At 32.4% G+C, this 22,005-nt stretch overlaps 1 protein-coding gene across 2 annotated transcripts in view; it reads right to left on the reverse strand.

The window, feature by feature from the left end:
• PRKAR2B_1 (cAMP-dependent protein kinase type II-beta regulatory subunit) overlaps positions 1-22,005 on the reverse strand; it is a 106,596-nt gene that overhangs the window by 39,507 nt on the left and 45,084 nt on the right. The window contains exons 1-2 of one of the 2 annotated variants that reach the window (XM_051214245.1): positions 20,317-20,606; positions 12,314-12,349 (exon numbers count right to left, since the gene is read on the reverse strand). In XM_051214245.1, the coding sequence (XP_051067396.1) occupies positions 12,314-12,349; positions 20,317-20,407 (127 nt within the window). In that variant the 5' untranslated portion in view covers positions 20,408-20,606. Of the gene's footprint in view, positions 1-12,313; positions 12,350-20,316; positions 20,607-22,005 lie in introns of those variants that run through there. The other variant, XM_051214246.1, reaches the window with a different exon arrangement.

Raw genomic sequence — 22,005 nt, forward strand, 5'->3', positions numbered from 1 at the left:
ATTGCAAAATGGTGATTAGATAATGTTGTTTCATGTGTATTATGAATATATCTGCTTCATTACTTGACTGATTTGCCAATTATGTGAAACAATATTGTCATATTCAAAAAGTCAGATCACTGGATATCTATATTTATATATATAGACATATTACTTGAATTGAAAACTATGTCATAGACATAAAACTTTTGTAAATTTATACAAAGTTCGTATGTGACTACACGGTTTATCTTTTCTAGTTTACAACTCTATCTGCAAATCACTTGTGCTAGTAAGTGATTAAATATCAGTCATTATCATAGATTACAGCCACTCAGTTGACGGATAGCTTACTTACTTACACCTGTTACCTCTCGTTGAAGAGCATAGGCTGCCGCCCACCAACACTCTCCATCCAACCACGTCCTCGGTAATCCTTTCCACTTCTTCCCAGTTTCTATTCATTCTCAACGTAGTGTATTCTTCTGCCTTTCTCTTTTTCATTTTATTTCATTTCAGAATTCCAAGTTAGCGCTTACTTCGTGATACAGTTTGGAGATTTCCATAATATATGTCCTATCCACTTCTAACCACTTAAACAACATTGTTATCTAAAACTATATATAATTGTAAACTCAGTTTTCAATGTGCTTGACTATTTTGTCAGTTTTTTTAAGGATAGTTGTTTAAATTCATTTACATTTCATTAATTTAATCCCATTTTTTATACATCACTAATCCTTATACTTATGGTTACTCATTCATCTGTAAACCAATTCGATTGAGATTCACCCATTTAATGGTGAATTCTTTATGAAAATTTAAAATCTATAGTATCTATGTTTTTCATTGTTGAAATGTAAAAGATACAAAGATTCATAATAAGGGAATTGGGTTAGTGAAGCTAAATTGTTAATCTAAAATAGGGTTGAATGTTGTTTATTTTTCCTAAGATTCACAATCTTCAAACAATCAAATATGATTTAACAACTGATATATTAAGATTTTAGGTATGTTGTAAGATTTATTAAAGAATTTTGACCTTGTTTTCAACATTTGAATATCAACAGTAATGTCGGTTTCTGAATAATGTAGCTGTTAAATGAAAGCCTATTTTCTGAAGGGGGGGGTATGGAGATTTTAGTAATTTAATATTTGAATTCATGAGTCAATTAAAGCTAGACCACCATGGAAAACCCATAAGCACTGGCCGGTTGTTTCGTTCTAGCGTGGGACTCCTAAACAGTGTGCACATACGATTCGAACCCTGAACCTATCAGTCTCGTGAGTGGACGCTTAACCTCTAGACCACTCATTCGACATCCAACAGTGTTAATGTCTAAATTCGACCCATGAAATTGCGTGACCATCTTCCATTGTACTGAGGTAGATACCTGTCTCTGCCTGACACGGATTAGCTCCAATAGCCACGGCTTCTCACTAGAACTCCGAGAATTCCCTCACGAAGCTAGTCACTAGTGAACACATGGTATATCTAGCCAACTGATACATTTAACGAGTGCTAACATGTACCATTCATAGCGTTTTATCTTAGTGACACAAAATGAAATCCATTTCCAAAAGATGAGCGTCAGTACTTCGACTTTTGGAAAACAGTTGCTAGACAAGACATTTGATTAAGCTATACATCATGGATATAGTTTTTATAGTGATTAGAAATTGAAAGCTGTTGAATAACACACTTATCGCATTTTGGAGCTTATTATTAGAACACATGGAATGGAATTCACAGACTAAATTCAAATCTTCGAGTTGAAATTTAATAATCCATCTTTTCCACTTAATGTGCTCTTTGATCCAATTGCTTATGATGTTTATATCACTAAATAGTCGTTGTGGGGATGTACACCGATGAGTAACCACAAATTGTGAAGGATTATCTGTTTAGTATTCAGCGAATAACACTGATTCTCCAACTGAGGGTTGCTCATGATAGACAATCACAACAAATCTGCTACATGGAAAAATTAGTTTCTTATTTTAGATTGACAGAATAGAACTGAATAACGTATTTTCATGCTGAAAATAAGTGATCTCATTGTAGCTTATTAGCTATTGTCATATAATTAAACGGAATTTCGGTTTAATTGTATGTCTAAATGACTAATGCTCATTTGATTATAATAAAGAGAATAAAACCCAATTATACATGAAGAGGCTTATAAAAACATGTTCTTATTTATGTCATCAATGCGAATCCGAAGGGGTAGGAATAAAAAACAATATGTGCTATAACAATTTACTAAACAATGTAAATGGCTGATTATCTACTTTTAAATGAGTTCACCAAATGAATCTAAAAAAACAATTTTATGATTGAATAACGAATTTATTTTGATGTTGATCATTGTAAATGATTTTGTAACATCACATTTAATCCAGAAAGCCTATCAATATTTACATTGTTGACCTAAACCACAGTGGTCTATAGGTTAAGCGTTCGAGCACGAGATCAGAGGTCCTGGTCTGAATCCTACGTGTACGACCATGGATGCGCACTGCTAAAGAGTTCCATACTAGGAAAAAAAGGTAGTTCAGTGCTTTCAAGTTATCCATGGTGGTCTAACTTTAATCGGCTCATGAATTCAATTATTAAAACCATAAAAACCGCATTCTGATAACCACATATGTTTATGGTTGTATAAGAAAGAAATAAGATAATTATGATTTATAATTAATTATTTAAATTCTACACATATGTTTCATTTATCAGTTAAGACTATTTATGATTTATGTTTTCCGATATAATAATAATAATAAAAAGAATATTTAAATTTAGTTTCAGAATATAAGATTGTGATGGTCGGTGTTCACTATAATCCTTAAACTTCGTATACAGTTCGTCTTGATAACCGTCACTAGATAACGCCTCAACGGTATATTAATCAGAAGGCGAATACGAAGTGTTGATTATGTTTATTATGGGACCACACACACACACATATATAAAAAATTACAGGTGCGTTAAACAAACATGAAAGAGTTGTGCCGAAAGGTAAGCAGGCAAGCGAGCGAGCGAGTGAGTCAGGGAATATGAGTATGAGTAAGCGAGTACAATTAGGCGAGAGAGAGCAATGAACATGAATAACATGGACATATATATACATAGTGAAATGAAGGAATCATCGAATCAAGCGGTTAGTAGTAAGGCTGTGGTGCGTGCTACTTATATTGATATAAATAGTATATAACGCGAGTTAAAAACAATGTCTGACAGCAGAAGATGGGAGAAGATCATGAAAGGAAGAGCGGCAACACAATGCAATTTGTAAGAAAACGTATGAACAATGAAATGTGAGACAATGGATTGATGTTTGCAACAGGAACAATCAGGTTTGATATGGTGGACTAATATTTTGCAAATTAACGATTAACTATAGGGTTTTTCTATTTTACCGAGTAACTCTGTAATTTTGTGCTAAATACATTTGATTGTCCCCACCCGTGTTCTCTTCACTACAAGGCTAGCAGCGGGAATAAATGCGTAGGTGGTAAGCAATGCTCAACCATACACGTTCATACATTCGCAACAATAATAAAGATACAATGATATAGATAAGTTGTTGTTGTACGGATGACTCAGTTCGTTAATAAGTTAACAAAATGACTTAATCGAATTAAATGTGAAGAAGCTCAATTAGACGTGAGTTGCTACAAGATATTACATTTGGTCAAGATGAAAGAAAATTGTTGATGTTCAAATATTACTGTGGATACACACTGCTGAGGAGTCCCATACTAGGACGAAACATCCGTCCAATGCTTTCAGATTTTCCATGATGGTTTAACTTTCATCAACCCTTGGATTCAACTATTAAAATTAGTACAATTTCCACAAACCCTCATTCAGATGAATAGATAATAATTCTAGTAACAAGATACAAGTACATCACGTATACAGTCTGTACAATAAATACCCAAGCTATAATCATAAAAACATCCTCTCTCTCTCTCTCTTTCAAAATATTCACTATTTCTCGTTAGATGCTTGTTTTATCTTAGTTATTTTTTATCCAAACTTTCCTGTAGGTCTTTATTAGTTAAATTATCTACCTACTCTCATAATTCGCGCTTTGATATGATAATGTATATAGACAATGATTTTAAATTTGATCCGATACCAGACATATGGACAGTGAATTCCTAATTGAAAGGGACTAGAGATTGTATATGTTTAGTGTTTTCATCTACACAAGAGACAAATAATCAATATTAGAACTTCAATAATGATTGTTACCATCAATTTTTTATGAATACAAAATGGTCGGTAAAATTTCATGAGTTTTCTAGATTTTCTAGATTATATTCAAATGGTTAATTCAACTTGGATTATTGAATATATCCCGTTTAATGCTAATTAGTCTATTACAATTTCTTTTTGTTATCACTAATGAGGACATGATCATTATTAGTACTAGGGGTTTTGGAAAAGTTCTACAATCTCTATAAACTCTTCTATAGCAATAATATACATTTTTATTTGTAAGCTAGTATTCACTGTTATATAATTATAATATCAATATAATGTCAAACAATTAGAGAAATGCACATAAAATTAGTCAATGGATTGCCATCAAAATCAGTTGGTGGTGTTTACAATAACACAATAGTCTGCTAACTAGATTAAATACCTCAGATATATATTATAGACCCTCAGTTTTTAGTATTTCCATTTAGGTGTTTTTATACAATTCAAATTGGAGCGTATTTACCTGCCTATGATTTGTTGCCATACATAGTGGTAGTGTTTAAATTTGTTCCATGAACCAGGGATCAAGTAACATTTATTCTTCTGTTAGATTGAACAGTAGCTTGGTCGTTCCTTACTTCGGAAGTGTCATAAGTCATCCGGAAACCGTCAACACATGAGTTATTTTATCAAAATTTGGCGATCATGTGCTAGCCAGTGACTAATTTCGAGAATGGAATTCTGGAATTCTAATGAAAAGTTGTGAAAAATGGAGTTTAAACGTGTCAGGTGTTAGGTAGTTATCCAGCTAAAACAGTGGCAGATTGTTGCACAATATCGCGAATTAACTGAAGTTAGATGTGTTCACCACTGTATGTCAGCTCAGTAACACACTCCTTAGGAGTTCTACGCTGTAAAGAAACAGAAGTCTAGTGCTTCCAGGTTTCCGATGAATAATTTAGGTAGTTCGTGAAATTAATAAAAATACACACATTATAATTTCTGTATGGGCATTTTTTATGCTTGTTATTTTTTTTCGGATAATGGCCAATAGTGAAATCTACATAAAATTTGTCAGTTTTCAGTACTGGGATAGTATATAACGATGGTCAAGGATAGAATGTATTTCAATAGATGATTGAGAAGCAAAGGATTGGGAACGGAAAGTGATTGGTATGAAAATGCAGGAACAATCAAATCTGAGACGATGGACTGATATTTACAAAAGAAACACTCAAGTTTGAGACAATGGATTGATATTTTGCAAATGACGTATTTAATGTATTATTCTCAGATTTTAGTTCAACGTTCTATAATTTAGTGCTCGCAAACATTCCGTTGCTCTCCCCCCACTCGTGTTCTTGTTCACCACACTGGTATCTTATTTCTTACACAATGATGTAAACTCAGTATTTATCACAAACTATTCACTAGGTTGCTGTGTCATGATAGTTACCAACTTATTTGACATGTATAATATTTCACATTTTTCATAAAGGTTATTAATTTTACATTATTGAAATATTCCACTAGCTCAAAATCAATTTCTATTAATATTTACTATTTTTAAAAGGATACTTGACTATTGCCTATAGATAAATGTTTATTATGTTTCTATTTTACATAAGAGTTACCAATCAAACTAGGTATCAAATATCAATGAAAGAGGAAATGTTAACCTTTTGAAAGCTCATATAGTAAATGTGACAATATTGTTAAACATTTTTAAAAAAAAATTACAAATAGACAGTTAGTTACTATCTAATCATATGATATAGAGAATGAATTCGATTTTCAGTAGTTCATATTTGTATACCATAAAAATATGGTTAAAAACCCGTGTCGGGTGAAGACAAGCATCTAACTCAGTACAATGAAAGATAGTCGCGCAATTTCGTGGACTGGTTGATGTTGGACACTAGCACCATTGGATGCCGGTTCAGTGCTCCAGTAGGTTAAGCGTTCATGTGCGAGACTGAAGGCCCTGAGTCCGAATCCCGTGAGCAGGATCGTGGATGCGCACTGCTGCGGAGTCCCACAATAGGACGAAACGACCGTCCAGTGCTTCGAGGTTTCCAACAGTGGTCTGACACCAATCGGTTCATGATCTCAATCAAAAACTTAATAATCTCCACAACCTTTATACTGAAAACAAATAATAATTGTCATTATTTTCACTTCGTATTGTTTTACTTGAATCTTTTCATCGATGTTTAGGACTCAAATTCGTCAACCTCTTATTGACATTTGTACATCCTGTGTGGATTGCCTCGATATTGCCTTAAGTTACAAGCATTATAAACAAAGATGGATAATGGTTAACAGTGAAATCCATAGTACGTGTTTCATCCTATTTGGGACTGGTCAGTTAGATGTGCCTGCATCTTAGTGTTAATGTTCACTCCAGGACTTCAATCAAGCACTATTCGTTTGAAACGTCAGGGCATTATCAACTTAGCTAATGAGTTCTAATAGTCACTTATCATTACAGTATTATCTAATCTACCTTTGTTATACTGTATAATGCTCTGTCTACAATGCTATGAATCAAAACTAAACTTTATTGTTTAATCATAGTACCTTTAAGTTATTCTTAATTATTTCTTTTAACTTTCTCTTTCTGTTCTTTCTAATTATTATTCCACTAAAGGAATAGAAAAGACTTTTGTACGTGCGTGTAGCATATGAGTTTCTTTTGTTTTTTCTTCATGGAAATGATAGACATACAATCCTGAACAACAATAGTTAGTCAATCAGTCAGTCAGTTACCTACAATGTAGGATCAGGCATTTATATACATCGATCCAAGTTGCCACACCTCATTAGACTGAACAACAATAACAGGATAAATGGTCCATAAGAGATAGTTAGTAAAGCAATGAAAGTTGATGTGTACTCTTTTGAATAATTTCGATAAAAGAATGACCATTTGAAAGAGAGATTACTTGAAATATGTTTTCCTTTTTTGGTATTTGAAATCATGAGATATTTTAGATTGCTATAATAAATAAATCGTTAAAAATTCAGCATACGGTTATCCATGAATTGTGAATTGAGTAACTATAATTTCCAGGTATTAGGTATGTTATATCCTAGTGAAGATTAAATTACGGGTAACCTCTGTGAACTATAAATAGACTAATATTATATATATATATATATATATATATATATTCCTATTGTATAACTGTTCAGTAACTAGATTATGTTTATCTATATTCTCCATATTATAAGCTTTATTTTGATCCAGAGATTAGTATTGTATGATTTACTATTCTTAAGTTATGTTCAGTTTATTGATTTGTCTCCCATGTTCACAGCCACATTTTGGCTTGATTTTGTATAAATGTTATTTCCCTATTTTATGTTATTATGCGGTCTACTTGACTGATATATAAACAAAGTATGTTTGAAATACATGGTTCATACCGCGGAGGCTGAGATTTGTGTTCTGGGCTCAACAGGCAGGGTTAGGCAGGAAGAACGACCAATAAAGACTCTCGGCTGTTCATACCGGTTGAACTTCATTGGTTTAGTACAGTACTAAGATTGTATAAGTTGTATTTTGATTGGCGATTAAATCATGTGATAACTAGTCGGCCTTAAAATACACAACAATGCACTAATTCATTTTTCACATCAGTGAAGGATAATGCTGTACCACAAAGGGATTGATAAATATGATTTTTTGAAATAAATGTATGATTACTATTAAAATATTATAAAATTCTTTACAATCTCATATATGTATACATATAGTCTCCTGTGCCCACCTTCCAATTCACCTGCTTCATTGAACCAAGATGCATAGACCGTTGTCAGCACTCACTTTCACTATGGGTATGAGAACATATTCCAGAATAGTTCATTAAGGGAGAAAGGAAAGTTGTTCTTGAAAATTTAGTATCGAAATAGCTATCATAAAGCTTTTTGAATAGTCCTTCAAAATTTAATTATCTCTAATAATCGAAATTACCGATATTTTGAATTTTGATTGAGATCATGGATCGATCAATGTTAGACCACCACTAAAATCCTAGAGACACTGGACGGCTGTTTCGTCTTAGTATGATAATTATCATCAATGTACTCACCAGTGACTAGCTTTGAGTGGTAATCCCCGGACTTCCGTTGAGAAGCCGTGAATAGTGGAGTTAAACCGTGTCCAGCACTTACCTAACGAAAACAATGGGAAATGGTCGCACAATATCGTGGATTGGCTGAAGTTAGATAAACACCATTGAATGCCGACCGGCTCAATGGTTTAAATGTTGAGTGTTCGCACGCGAGGTCAAAGATCCTATGTTCGAGTCCAATGTGCGAAATTGTGGACTCATGCTGTTGACGAGTTCCATACTAAGACAGAGTGACCGTCCATTGCTTCTAGGTTTTCAATGGTGGTCTAACACGGATCAATTATTGATCTCAATCAGAACTCAACAATCTCCACAACTCTATACCTATATGTTGATCTTAACATTTTTTATAAGATTCGACAGAATCTACAGAGATTTCTTTGTATTTAGTCACTCAAGAGCTCTTTTCATCTATAAAATCAAATAAAAACATTGTGTTCAACAGATATACATCTTTCACTGGTTGAAATCATGAGTCCATTGAAGATAGACCACCATGGAAAACCTGGAAGAACTGGACGGCCGTTTCGTCCTAGTATAGGACTCCTCATCAGTGCGCATCCACGATCCCGCCCCCAGCGAGATTCAAACCCATGACCTATAAGTCTCGCGCCACGCGCCTAACCAACTAGACCATGGTGGTCTAGCTTCATTTGACTCATGATTTCAACCAGTGAAATTTCTAAAAATCTCCACAAAACCTATTCAGATATACATATTGTTTGTTTATCACTATCATGACCTTAAACTATCATCATTAATTTACTTCCATTTCATTCCATTGATTTTACATTAAAAAATATCCCTCCCCTCTCCTACTCATTAATAATTATTTCTCATGTTACCATGATTTTATTGATAATTATTTCTGACGTTGTTTCATTTCATTTAACCTTTTCTATGTTACATTTAATTATTGTGACGAAATAAAAAAAGAAAGAAAACATTTTAATGATTGTCTCCATGCTCATTATAACCTATTATTAGATGATTAAGCTCGAAATGCCTATTTATTTGCTTATATTGTGTTGATACTATGCAACCTTTAATGATTGTTATTATTATTATTACTATTAACACTATGCAATTTAGTATTTTATTCATTCTATCATATCATGTCTATTCGATGTTCATATTTCCTTATGAAATAAACCCGTAAAATTTCACAATGTATGCACATAGGTAGACAATTGTATAGTTTGATAATAAATCAAATATATTTGTATTAGTTCAATGAGTAGAAAAAATGAGATTTTCTGATGTTTCGTAACTTAATGTAAATCACTTCTTCAGTGAATAAATCATTAAATCAAAATTAAATAAGAACAATAGGTTCAATAAAGAGTTCTCTTTTCGGTGAATTCATTTTCGAAGCTGTACAATCGCAAATATATATATACCTATCTTTTTTCTGGATGATAATAATTACAATAATAATGATAATAAACTTCTGTTAGACATGGTGACAAAGAGGTAGAATAAACAAATGTATTAAGAAAATGATTTTCTGAACAGGGAAACTAATAATCATTTGATTGTTAAGTGTTTAGATTCTCCTCGAAAGATGGATAGGGAAATTATCATCGGGAAAGGATGGTACAGAATGATAAGATAAAATGTTGAAATTGAGATGAAATGTAATCAGGAGGGTCGTAGAAACAGAAATAAACCAGTTGGGTGTAGAAGATTTAAGAAGATAGAAGGGGAAGCAGATAGCTATAAAGGAATAACAGTATGAAAAAAATTATAAGACATGAAGTCCATGGTAGAAGAACAGGTTGTACCATTCTCTTTTATGGAAATACATATCAAGAATTGGTCTGAGATGTAAGCCAAGTTCGTGTATTTATGGCAGACCATATAATCGCGGTATAATTGATATTGTTGGTTTTATGTGCTCAAGGACATGTTCATCGATTGATTGATCATTTTTTTATTCTCTTAAGAACTCCAATCAGTTGCTTTGCTATTATTTCAGTCTTGTTTTTCTCATTGATTGGTATGGAGAATTCGGTGTCATTCGATAATAACTTCGTCATTTTTTCAACATAAATCTTTAGGTCTAGAAGCACTAAACTCACACTTTTACCTGAACGTGTTATAATCAAGTCATTAGTGTTTCTAAGTAGTTTTAATTGATTACTATCTTTCGATGGAAATTTAAGCCATTAACAATTAAACGATTATTAGTTTCCCTGTTCAGAAAAATTTTTTTAATAACTTTGTTTATTCTACCTCAATGTCACCATGTCTAACAGAAGTTTATTATCATTATTATTGTAATTACTATCATCCTGAAAAAAGATAGGTGCATATATTTGCGATTGTACAGCTTTGAAAATGGATTCACCGAAAAGAGAACTCTTCTCTGAATCAATCTTTCTTATTTGATGTCTTAATGGGTGTATTCCGACCACTAAAAAAATCTACATTAATCCTTTGAAGAAATGATTGAATTCGAGTAATAAAATATCAGGAAATTTAATTTTTTCTACTCATTGGAATAATAAAGATAATTTTTTTACATAAAACAATCTACTCAATTACACGGCGGAGGAATATTTGTTGCCAAGGCATGGAAAGATTAATTACCATCTACTTTTGAATACATAACTCAGTTTTTGAGGCCTATTAGTAACGGCTTCAAAAACTTCAGAAGACTAGATTTCGACTGCTTACTAATCACCTTGAAGGATTGCAAGCTATCGACCTGATGTCCTGTATCAAGGATATGTTTTTTGATTGCACAATTTAGAGTCTTTCTTTCTCTTGTTCTGAGGCTTTTTGTAACATGTTCAAAAAAATCTAATATATATCCTCATTTCTGTTCGATTAATGTAACTTTTTTGACAGGTCCATGTAAATTTATCAATACAGTTGACGGTTACATGAGCTCTACTCAGTTTATTTCTATCAGCGTTTACTCGTTATATAATCACTCATTTCTAGCCGTTTAAATTGTTGTCATAATCAATGTTCTAGAATGTTCTTTCACATAAGGTGTATATTTACAATGTTCAGTCTATTAATTTCATTTACATCCTTGCTATACTATACTAATATATCTTCAATCTAACTTCCCACTAAGTAGATTACCAAAACATTCACAGGGGAAAATAGAACGAGTTGTATTAAAGACGTCTATCCTCGTGATGTTTATTGTCATAATCTGAAGAAGTAAACAAAATCACTAAAATTTATGGGATAATTCTATGATATGTGCTACTGATGTTGACAGATATAAGTAGTATGTAACAACAAACGAGAGTGTGATGCCTGATGGCAGAAAGTTGAGAAAATCAAAGAGAAGAGAACAAGAACAGAGATTGACTGGTATGAAAACGATGGAACAACAAAGTCTGATACAAATGATGGGTATTTCGCAAATGAAGTATTTGCTGTATGATTCTCAGATTTTACCAAGATATTGTGTAATGCTATATTAAGATGCATTTGGTTGCCCGCATTGGTGTTCTCGTTCACTACAATTCTATTATGATTTAGCTATAAACTACGCGTTTTCGAATAAGTTTAGTAATTCAACACTATTCATATTAATAGAAACATCTCGCGGGCGGGATCGTTGATGCACACTGATGAGGAGTTCCATACAAGGACGAAATGGCCGTTCACTGCTTTCAGGTTTTTCATGGTGGTCTAGCTGTAACTGAATTCAACTATTAGATAACTATTCTTTATAACATTTTTTGTAAAATCTAAAGATTAGAATAACTTAAATGTTCTTTTTTTATCATGAAGTAGAGTCATTTGAAAATTTACTGTAAAATGGAAACCAGTAATCAGCTCACAACTTTTAGCTTGGGACCTACATCTAGATGCACTGACTAAAATACACACAGAATGGTACCCTGGTTCCCATCAATTATTCAACTGATATCGATTGTATTTGAAGGTATATTTTAAACTGACAAAACAGTAATATTCACGAAATTATTTTGAGTAGTATATATCACATTACACTACTTACCACTTTGACGCCTTAGTAGAGAATTTCTTGGAGGACCTACAATGTTAAAAAAAGAATAACATAATCTTTTGAATAAATTCTGTTTATATATAAAAAATGCATCAGAAAAAAGAAATAATAGGATTCCTTAACTTCTCGTGTTCAAAACAGCACCACTGACCACATCATAGTATTTAATCATATTATTTAATCATCATCGTTATATATTCCCGTGAGATGAAGGTAAATCCAGCTGACTAGTCCCAAATAGGACGAAACGGGTGTCCTGGATTTCATTGCTGACCATCATAGTTTCTGCATATAATGCTAGTGACTTAAAACAATCCACACAGTATGCATATGTACCAATACGAAAATGAATTAATCATGTAACTCGTATGAAAACTACAGGTTTGTTTTCAGCTTTAAGCCTTACCGTTATTATGAGGGATAGTGATCCTATTCAAGCTACCCAAACCCAAATAATTAGTTGAAGACTCTAGTCTGCAACCTACTTAGTGTAAACCGACTTTTTTTAACAATTAATCAATTGATCCACATCATATTTATGATAAATGGTGTATTCTAATGTCGTACAGCAATTCCACTTGTTCAGGCGTTTTGTTCTCTAGGCTGAATAACATCATCAACGCAAACTTCAAGTAGAAATGAAGTGTTTATGCTGATGACATTTTTTTCAGAAGAGCACTGGAAGCTTCACGACCAAACCATCCAGCTAAAAAAAACTATACCTAAATCATCCACCATCTCAAAATCATATGATTCCATTTATTTAAACAGTGTAATCATATATAGTTGAAATCATGATCCAACCGAAGCTAGATCACCAAGGAAAACCTAGAAGCATTGGACAGCCATTTCGTCTTAGTATGGGACTCCTCAGCAGTGCGCCTCACGAGATTGGAACCTAGGATCTATCAGTCTCGCGCGCGAGCGCTTAACTATTAGACCACTGAGCTGGCTGTTGTCCAACGGTGTTAATGTCCAACTTCAACTAATCCATGATATAACCATTAGTCTAAATATTTTAGCTGTGGAAAATTTGAAAATAACCTTTGTATAATAATGTGGGTTATTTTTTTCAAACACAATGTTCCTTTTATCCAAGTGGATGAAACAAAAAAGCACACTTATGAATAATGATTTAGGCAAAGCTACATTAATTTATTTTATTGAATATTCTGTTTTATCATTAGCTGATAACAGTTTGTAATTTTATAAATGATACTTTATACATACCAACATTTTATTGAAAGGATTACAACAGGTCCAACACAAGTGTTAAGATAATTAATGATAATAAGATGTCATAATTAAATAGTTTATTCAATGAGTAAATCAGGAAAATCAATTGAAACTGTAACAATGGGTTGGCGGGCTTATAAACACACCCTTTATACTATAAAGTAAATGGATAAAATATGATTATGAACTTCAAGAATAAGCAAATCTTCAAAATGTGATGAGTTCAGATTAATTAGTTGAAATATAAGTCATAAGTATTACAGGCAGAGATGTATGGTGGCTAGCAGTGGAATTCAGGATAAGCGTTTCGTTCTATTTGGGATTTGTCAGTTGGATATTACAACATCTTAGGATTAATGTTCACTCTGGGACTCAAACCTAGTACCGTTTGCTTGAAACGCCATCCAGTTGGCTACTAAGTTTAGATAGCTACTAACATGTTCAACAGGGGGAAGCTTTAAATCATTTTTTTTGTATTATTTGTTTTGATCTTCTTATTGGTATATAGTAGTGCAACCTATCAGTCTCCTAAAATGCTTGTAAAATTAAAGCAGTATCGAGGTAATTGGCACCGGATGCACACATGTCAGTAAGAGATATCAATGGGAAGATACAAACAAACAATACAAAGATGAATAAACCATTAGTATAGATACAAAGAGATTTAAACTTTAAAATATGATTTATTAAAATTAGAGTAGTGCCATAGTGTTTTGTTGTCAATGAAACTTGATAAATTCTTTATTCGATCACTTATAGATTTTAATAGTTGAGATCATGAGTCAATTGAAGCTAGATCACCATTGAAAGCCTGGAAGCACTGGACAGACGTTTCATCTTATTGTGGGACTCCTCAGCAGTGCGCATCCACGATCCCGCCTCACGAGATCTGAGCACATGACCTATCAGTCTCGCGCGAGCGCTTAGCCACTGGACCACTGAGCCAGCATCCAGCGGTTTTAATGTTTAACTCCAACTAATTCACAAAACTGAGCGACACATTTGACATTGTCTTCAGTGAGTTACTATCTCACACCAGACCTGGTTGAACTCCACTGGTCACTGCTTCGAATCTCGCGAGGCGGGATAGAAAAGGAAATTATAACTAAACTCTTAAAGGTTACACAAACATATTGTATGAATCTAAAAAGTTATCAGACACAAAAATATACGGAATTAGAGTAACAGTAGTTAGTAGCCAAGATAAGCTTGGTAAGCATTTAGTGTATGTAAAATGTACTGGATTCAAGTAGTGGACAATATAAACTTTTGATTCAGAGTGTCAAAGATGAGAAAGAATTGGTAGATTTACAAAATTTCAGTGAACAATCTTAATATAAGTATGTGCGTTAGTCGAGTGATCAAAATCAACCAAATGTTTAGGAACAGACCTTTCAACCTCTTTTGGCTCACCACTATAGAAACAGGTTAAACTATTTTTTCTTTTTTACATGTTAAAGTGAATACTGATTACAGCTAATGAATATTACTTAATCTAAACTGGTAAGATGAGAAAGCTCGTTTTTAATATGTATAGAGATTAGTTATTGGCTTTTAGTGGTAAGTTAAAGCTAAGTTGTTTAATTTTAATTCCTCCATTGTTATATTTTTAGCATAGGGAGATTTGTGAAGTTTATAAAACTTTCATAGTTTAAATCACTATCTGCTCTTCGTGATTAAGAGCTTGTATGAGAGATCGTAGATCATTGGTTCGTTTGTCGGATTCAGGGTAGAAGATGCGATTCACTGAGTAGTCCCATATTAAGACGAAACATCCATCCATTACTTCCAGGATTTCAGTGATGGTCTAGATGAGATCACTCAATGATTTAAACTAAGAAAACTATTATTACTACTATACAAGTTTTCATGTGGTTCAATGCTTGCAATCTGTATATATTTGATTTTGTACATACAACTAATCATATTCATTCTTCATATTAGAGTCTAAAGATGAATTCGATTATTTTTTATGATCATATGTGCAGTGGATTGATATTTATTCAATGATGTTGTATTATTTTCATGGACTTTTGTTCTCTGAGCTGGATGTTTTGATTGTCCAGCTCAAAGAACAAAACTCCATCAAAATCATCCAACTGAGCTACAAATCTTTTCCACCATCTCAAAATGTTGTATTATTGAATGTATGGGATATTGATTGGTCAACTTTTTTTAAATACAGCTACAAGGAAATCCGGTTATTTTAAAAGGATATATGACATCAACATCTTGAAGACTTAAAAAATGTTTTAGAAAAGAGAAGCTTTGCATGTTTTCGACACAAAAAACACACCTTTTATTTACATTTATTTACGTTTCAATCAGAAAATTCAGCATATTCGTGTATTGTCTATATACTTCCGTTTCTAATGTATTTTTGTTTTAGCCAGAAAAAAAAAACAGTTTTCGACGTTATATTTTCCTGTAACAAACAGAGAATCCGTGGACAAATTTACTCTGAAACCTATTTTGTTTTTTCTTCATAGAGTTATCATGATAAGATTGAATAAGTCTTTATTTAACGCAGACAAATGATTCTAGATTGTTCTCAGTATACACTTTCAGATGTTATAAATTCTGGTTTGATTTAAGAAACAGTGTAGAGTTGAATCTACGCTTTTTGTCCCACTTGAGATTCATCAACCATTTGTATCTGTATCCTAGTATTAATGTTTACTTTAGGATTTTAATACACTATCTTTTACTTTAAACACATAACGCATTATTAACTTTGCTAATGAGTTCAGATAACACATAGTTGTTCAACTGGTATGATTCTTTAATTTGTTTTATAATGATTTGGATTTTCTCGATAAATTATTAAAATTCAGTCAACAACGTGATTGTGCTGATATCAACAGATATAAGTAGTATGTATCATCAATAGAAAGCGAAATACATGGTGGTAGAAGGTTAAGAAGATCAAAGAAAAAAAGAACGAGAACAAAGAATGATTGATATGGAAACGAGAGAACAATCAAGTCTGTGACGATCGATTGACGTTTTGCAAATGACGTATTTACTATATGGTTCTTAGATTTTGTTAAGACGTTCTGTATTGAAATACATTCAATTGTTCCAACCAATGTTCCCATTCAATATAAGATAATCTAAATCATTTCCAATTTAATTATAATTTGATGATTTCAATTGTTGTTTACATTCAATTTGTACCATTTGTACCATGAAATTCTGGTCTAGAAATTTATTTATCCATTTGTTTTCATCAATAATATAATTTACATTGTTATCTATGAATTAACAACATATGAAGTGTAATCTAGTTTAAATCTGTATTAGCTCATGAAGATAAATATGATATTAAGATGCATACTTTAAATCTAAACAACTGAAAAGCACCAAGAAACAAGAAAATATATCCAAGAACATGAAAATAAGATTTCAAAAAAAAGGATTATAGCTATTTTGGTTGCCATGTAACTTACCCCTACAACGTTCAGCTCAATTACTACTCACTTTATAAGTTGATACTTTATTATTGTTTGAGCATATTTAAACTATCAAAGTAACTCAAGGTGGTCTATAATTTATTTATTTATTTAGTTGAACACATAAATATTGGTACAAGAGGGCACCAAATATATATGCGCCATACAAAACAATGAGAATGGGAAGAGAAAAAAAACAGTAATGAATAGATTAGTGCAAGGTGGTGTAATAATAATAATAATAATAACAATGGTAATAATGGGAGAAACGGAAAGGTACAACCAGAAGAAATCTTTCAGTTAAGGAAGATACAACCACATTTTTTATGAAGAAAGTAAAAGACGTTTACAGCAGGATCCCCACTGGTTTCTATTCTGACCATATCTGATAACGTCTTTAGCCACTGTGTCGCACCATCTCTAGGACCTCAGCCAGAGAGTCGTGAAAGACCAACAGAAGCCAGCCCTTTGCAGCTTTCTTTTATACCACGACACCATGTCATACACTGAATACCTCTCCGCTTTTTCCAACCAATTCCAGCGTCGCCAAATAATGCACGATGTGGAATTCTCTGGGACGACATTCGTAGAACATGTACAAGCCACCGAAGTCGGTGTTTCAAGATGGTGACACAAATTAATATTATTTAATGGTAACATTAAAACTGCGTAATTAAATACCAGATGATATGCAGTATTTAACATGTTCATTTCTCAACCGGTCGAAAAGTATGTGATTAAGCATAAGTTGGAAAGATAACTGAGTAAATTCATTAAAAAAATTCTTGCGAAACATTGCTCGATGTTAGCTGTATGTCCCGTCTGAATTAATTAAATGAGTTAAAATGGAACTGTTAACCGTTTTAACTACACAACATTGAGAGGTACTCACGAGCTTGATGAATTGCCTAGACTAGCCACTTTTTTTCTGTATCTATCAATTCAACTGTGGAGCAAGTTATATAGGAAAATAGTCTAGGAATTTGTATATTCAAGCTCATTGTATTTCAGCGTTTATAAGTTGACTGACAAATTCTTTCTCATCTAATTCCTTAAAGTAATAATGTCAGTCAGTCAGTCAGTTAGCTACAACGTAGGATCAGGCACATAAATGCATCGGTCCAAGTTGGCATACCTCATTAGCACAGCAAGATGAACACAATATAATGATGATATTAAAGTGATGAAATGTAATTATCCACACAAACGTTCTTTATATTTGATTAGTCTATAAGGTTATTTTAGTATAAATATTCATAAAGTGTTAAAATAAACATATTTAAGGTTCATGATTAAGTTAATTATTTTTCGAAGAAGTTTGATCAACGCTTTATTTTCCCATATGGACACAAATCTGAAATGTTCCAATCCTTTTACATGACATAGTATCATTTAGTTTTTCTTAGTTTAATGTGAAAATGTATCATTTCTGTGTAGTGAGATCCAACTGGGTAACTATGAAGCTTTGGAAAAATGTTGATAGGGTGAAATTGTATATTTCCATTTGTTTTTTTGTAATAAGTTAAACATTACATTGTTTTGTATTCATATTGAATTAAGAATTAAAGTCACAAACATCTGGTAGATGAGAACTTAGGAAAAATGTATCCAAAATTCAAATCAGTTTGAAAACGATCAGGATAGAATAATCTATGAAATTATTAATTGCAAAAAAGAACAGATTTTCTTTGCAGATATATATATATATATCCTGAAGGGAAATAGAAAAGATGAAGGTCGGAGAAGACCCTACGTCGGAAATTGGAAGCAGACATGAAAAGGATGAATAGCAACTGGAAAGAAATTGAAAGGATTGACGAGGATAGGATTGAATGGAGAGTGCTGGTGGGTGGCCTATTCTCCTGAATCAGGGGTAACAGCCGTAAGTAATTAAACAATATTGCGTATACATCTTTAAAAGCGAAAATGGTTTAGCTTGAACATTGAGACGATGAAGAAGATTTATAGCTCAGGCGGATGATTTTAATAGTTTTTCTCTCTGAACTGGATGGTTTGGTCGTAGAGCCTTCGTCGTTCTTCTGAACGTCATCAGCACAAACTTCAGGTAGAAGTGAAGTGTTTAAATTCCTCCACATATGGCTCACAGTTTGTAAATAATGACAGGTTAAAAGTCAAAAATAACCAATCAAGATCGAGATGTACAGGACAAGCTGTGAGCAATCTGTGAAGAAATTCAAACATTTCACTTCTACCTGAAGTTTGTGCTGATGATGTCATACAGAAGAACGATGAAAGCTCTACGACCAAAACATCCAGCTCAGAGGACAAAATCAGGTGAACATTCATTATAATTTCTTAAAGACTACAATCTATAATATTGATAATTATTATTTCTATGATATATTTTAGGTATTTCGCCTTTAAATTGAATGTAAATATAGAAACTTGGAATACTATTAACAATTAGTAGAGCTGATATCTTAAATGTACATTAACGTTTAAGTAATTGGAATTCAGTGGACAAAAATTGCAATCAATTCATACAAATTAGTGAATTCAGATAATTTTGTTGCCAATCAATATTTTGTGTAGTTAGGTGATTTATCTATGAATAAATGTCACCGCGGATATTAATTTATCAGGAGCTTTTCCTCCTAACTATAACTTTACATGGAATGGAACTTAAGACTTAAAAATCTCTCTTCTTGAGCCTATATACACATGTCGTCAATCCTCGTGTATAATTATCGACGTAAATTGAGTGAGTAAATAAAAGAATTAAATAAGCGAAATACAAAAATGGATTTTTGAATGCGTATATTTTGTACACTCATAGATTTGAACAGACAATCAGAAGAATGAAGTGAAGAAAAAAGAGCGAAGCAAAATGACGTTCAATGAAGATGGCATGTGAACCAAATCGATTTAGCCAAGAGTGAATCCATATTGATAGCCAAGCAAAATAAGTTACAGTCATGTAATGAGTAGAATAAGAAGTACACAGAAATACGCTCACATAAAATCAGTCAAAGTTGATAAGTGACTAAATGACAAGATCAAAATGTGACTCAAGTAGAATGAATAGTTTGGTCTGTTCTGAAGTTAGAATAAGTAATATGAGCTTAACATAGTAGCCGACACTACAATCGATTTACTCTCACATGAAAACAGTCAAAGGTGATAAGTGAACAAATGACAAGGTCAAAATGTAGCTTGAGAAGAATGGATAGATTGATCTGTCCAAAAGCTAGAATAAATTATTATGGACTTAACATAGTAACCGATACTACAACATGGAATTTATTTATTTTTTTTCTTCGAAATTAAATTATACGCATAACTTACCATCTACATCAAATCGAACTGATGAAGGAACTTGTGTATCACTTAGTCTACGAGCTAATTTATTTGCAAGTGATGTTAATACTGAAGCCATTAATCAAGAAATAATTGAAATAGGAAACAGTTTCTTTTTTGTAAAGTGTTACTTTAGAGTATGTATAGAAATAATATAAAAATATGTTCAATCGATTATATTTCCACAAATGTATACAGAAGAACTAATGATAATCATTATTTTGTTCCAATATTACATTAGACAATATTAATGAATGACAATTTGTGACTTATTTTCTTATATATATATATATATATATATATATATATATATATATATATATATATATATATATATATATATATATATATATATTAGTAAACATCCCATCCTTTTCTGATTGGTTCATAAATTCAATGACCTTAAATCAACCAATTAGATTTATGGATGAAACGTTTAAATTATTTTAAATAAGGTATGACGAGTCAATGCTCAAGGTTAATTTATGATTCATTAATTGATTATTAATTTACTTTAGACATATGTGAATAATAAACAAATCAGTCATTATGATAGTTTTGATCTTTGAAACTTAATAGTTTAGATTATTCATTTGTGAATAGAATTATATAATGTAAATTATTAAAAAAATTACTGATTCACCTTATAGTTTATTTTTTTTTGATTGAGATCATGAACCGGTTGATGTTAGACCACCACAATTGGAAACCTGGAAACACTGGACGGCCGTTTCGTCCTATTGTAGGACCCCTCAGCAGTGCGCATCCACGATCCCGCTCGCTGGTTTACTGTTACTTTTCTTCATTGAAATTGAGAATAATTGACAGTATGGATTTCTGATTGAGATCATGAATGGATTGATGTTAGACTACTATTGAAAATCTGAGAGCACTGGAAGACTGTTTCGTCCTATTATAGGACTTCTCAGTAGTAATTTCCAGATTTTCAATGTTGATCCAAGATGAATCGAATTATGATCTCAATTAAAAACTTCATAATCTCTACAACTCCATACTGATAAGTATGAGTTCCATTGAGATATGTGAACGAAGAATACTCTGTAAAATTCATGAGTTAATCTAAGCTCGATTTTTTCTTGATTGATAATTTTTAACAATGAATGGACGAATTAAAGCTATATATATAATCAGTTAGCAAGTTAAAATTTACGGTCAATAATTTCATAAATAATATAGTGAATTAAGCAAAGATGGATGTTGGTTAGCAGTGGAATCCAAGACACGTGTTTCATCCTATTTGTAACTCGTCAACTAGATGTACCTTCATCTCAGAGTTGATGTTCACTTTGAGACTCGAACCCTGTACCGTTCACTTCAATCGCCATGATGTTATTCACTTAGCTACTGAGTCCTGATAGCCACCTGCTTGTGCAATGAGGTTAAGTTTTATTTGACTTGGTATTGTTTACTTGAAGTTTCGCAATAAATAATTTCAGAGAATTTTACAGTTTTTACAGTTTTCAGTGGCTCAGGATCTGACTTCGATTGGATCGTATGAATGATTGTTATTGATAATATACATATCATTAATCCTCGTATAAAATTATCGACTTAAATCGCACTAGTGAATAACGGAATTAAATAAGTCGAATACAATGGTTAATCGAAAGTGACAATCGGAGAGACGTAGCGAAGGAAGTGAAGAAGAGAGTGTGA

Source organism: Schistosoma haematobium, chromosome 2 (genome assembly GCF_000699445.3).
Source record: "Schistosoma haematobium chromosome 2, whole genome shotgun sequence".
Lineage (NCBI taxonomy): Eukaryota > Metazoa > Platyhelminthes > Trematoda > Strigeidida > Schistosomatidae > Schistosoma > Schistosoma haematobium.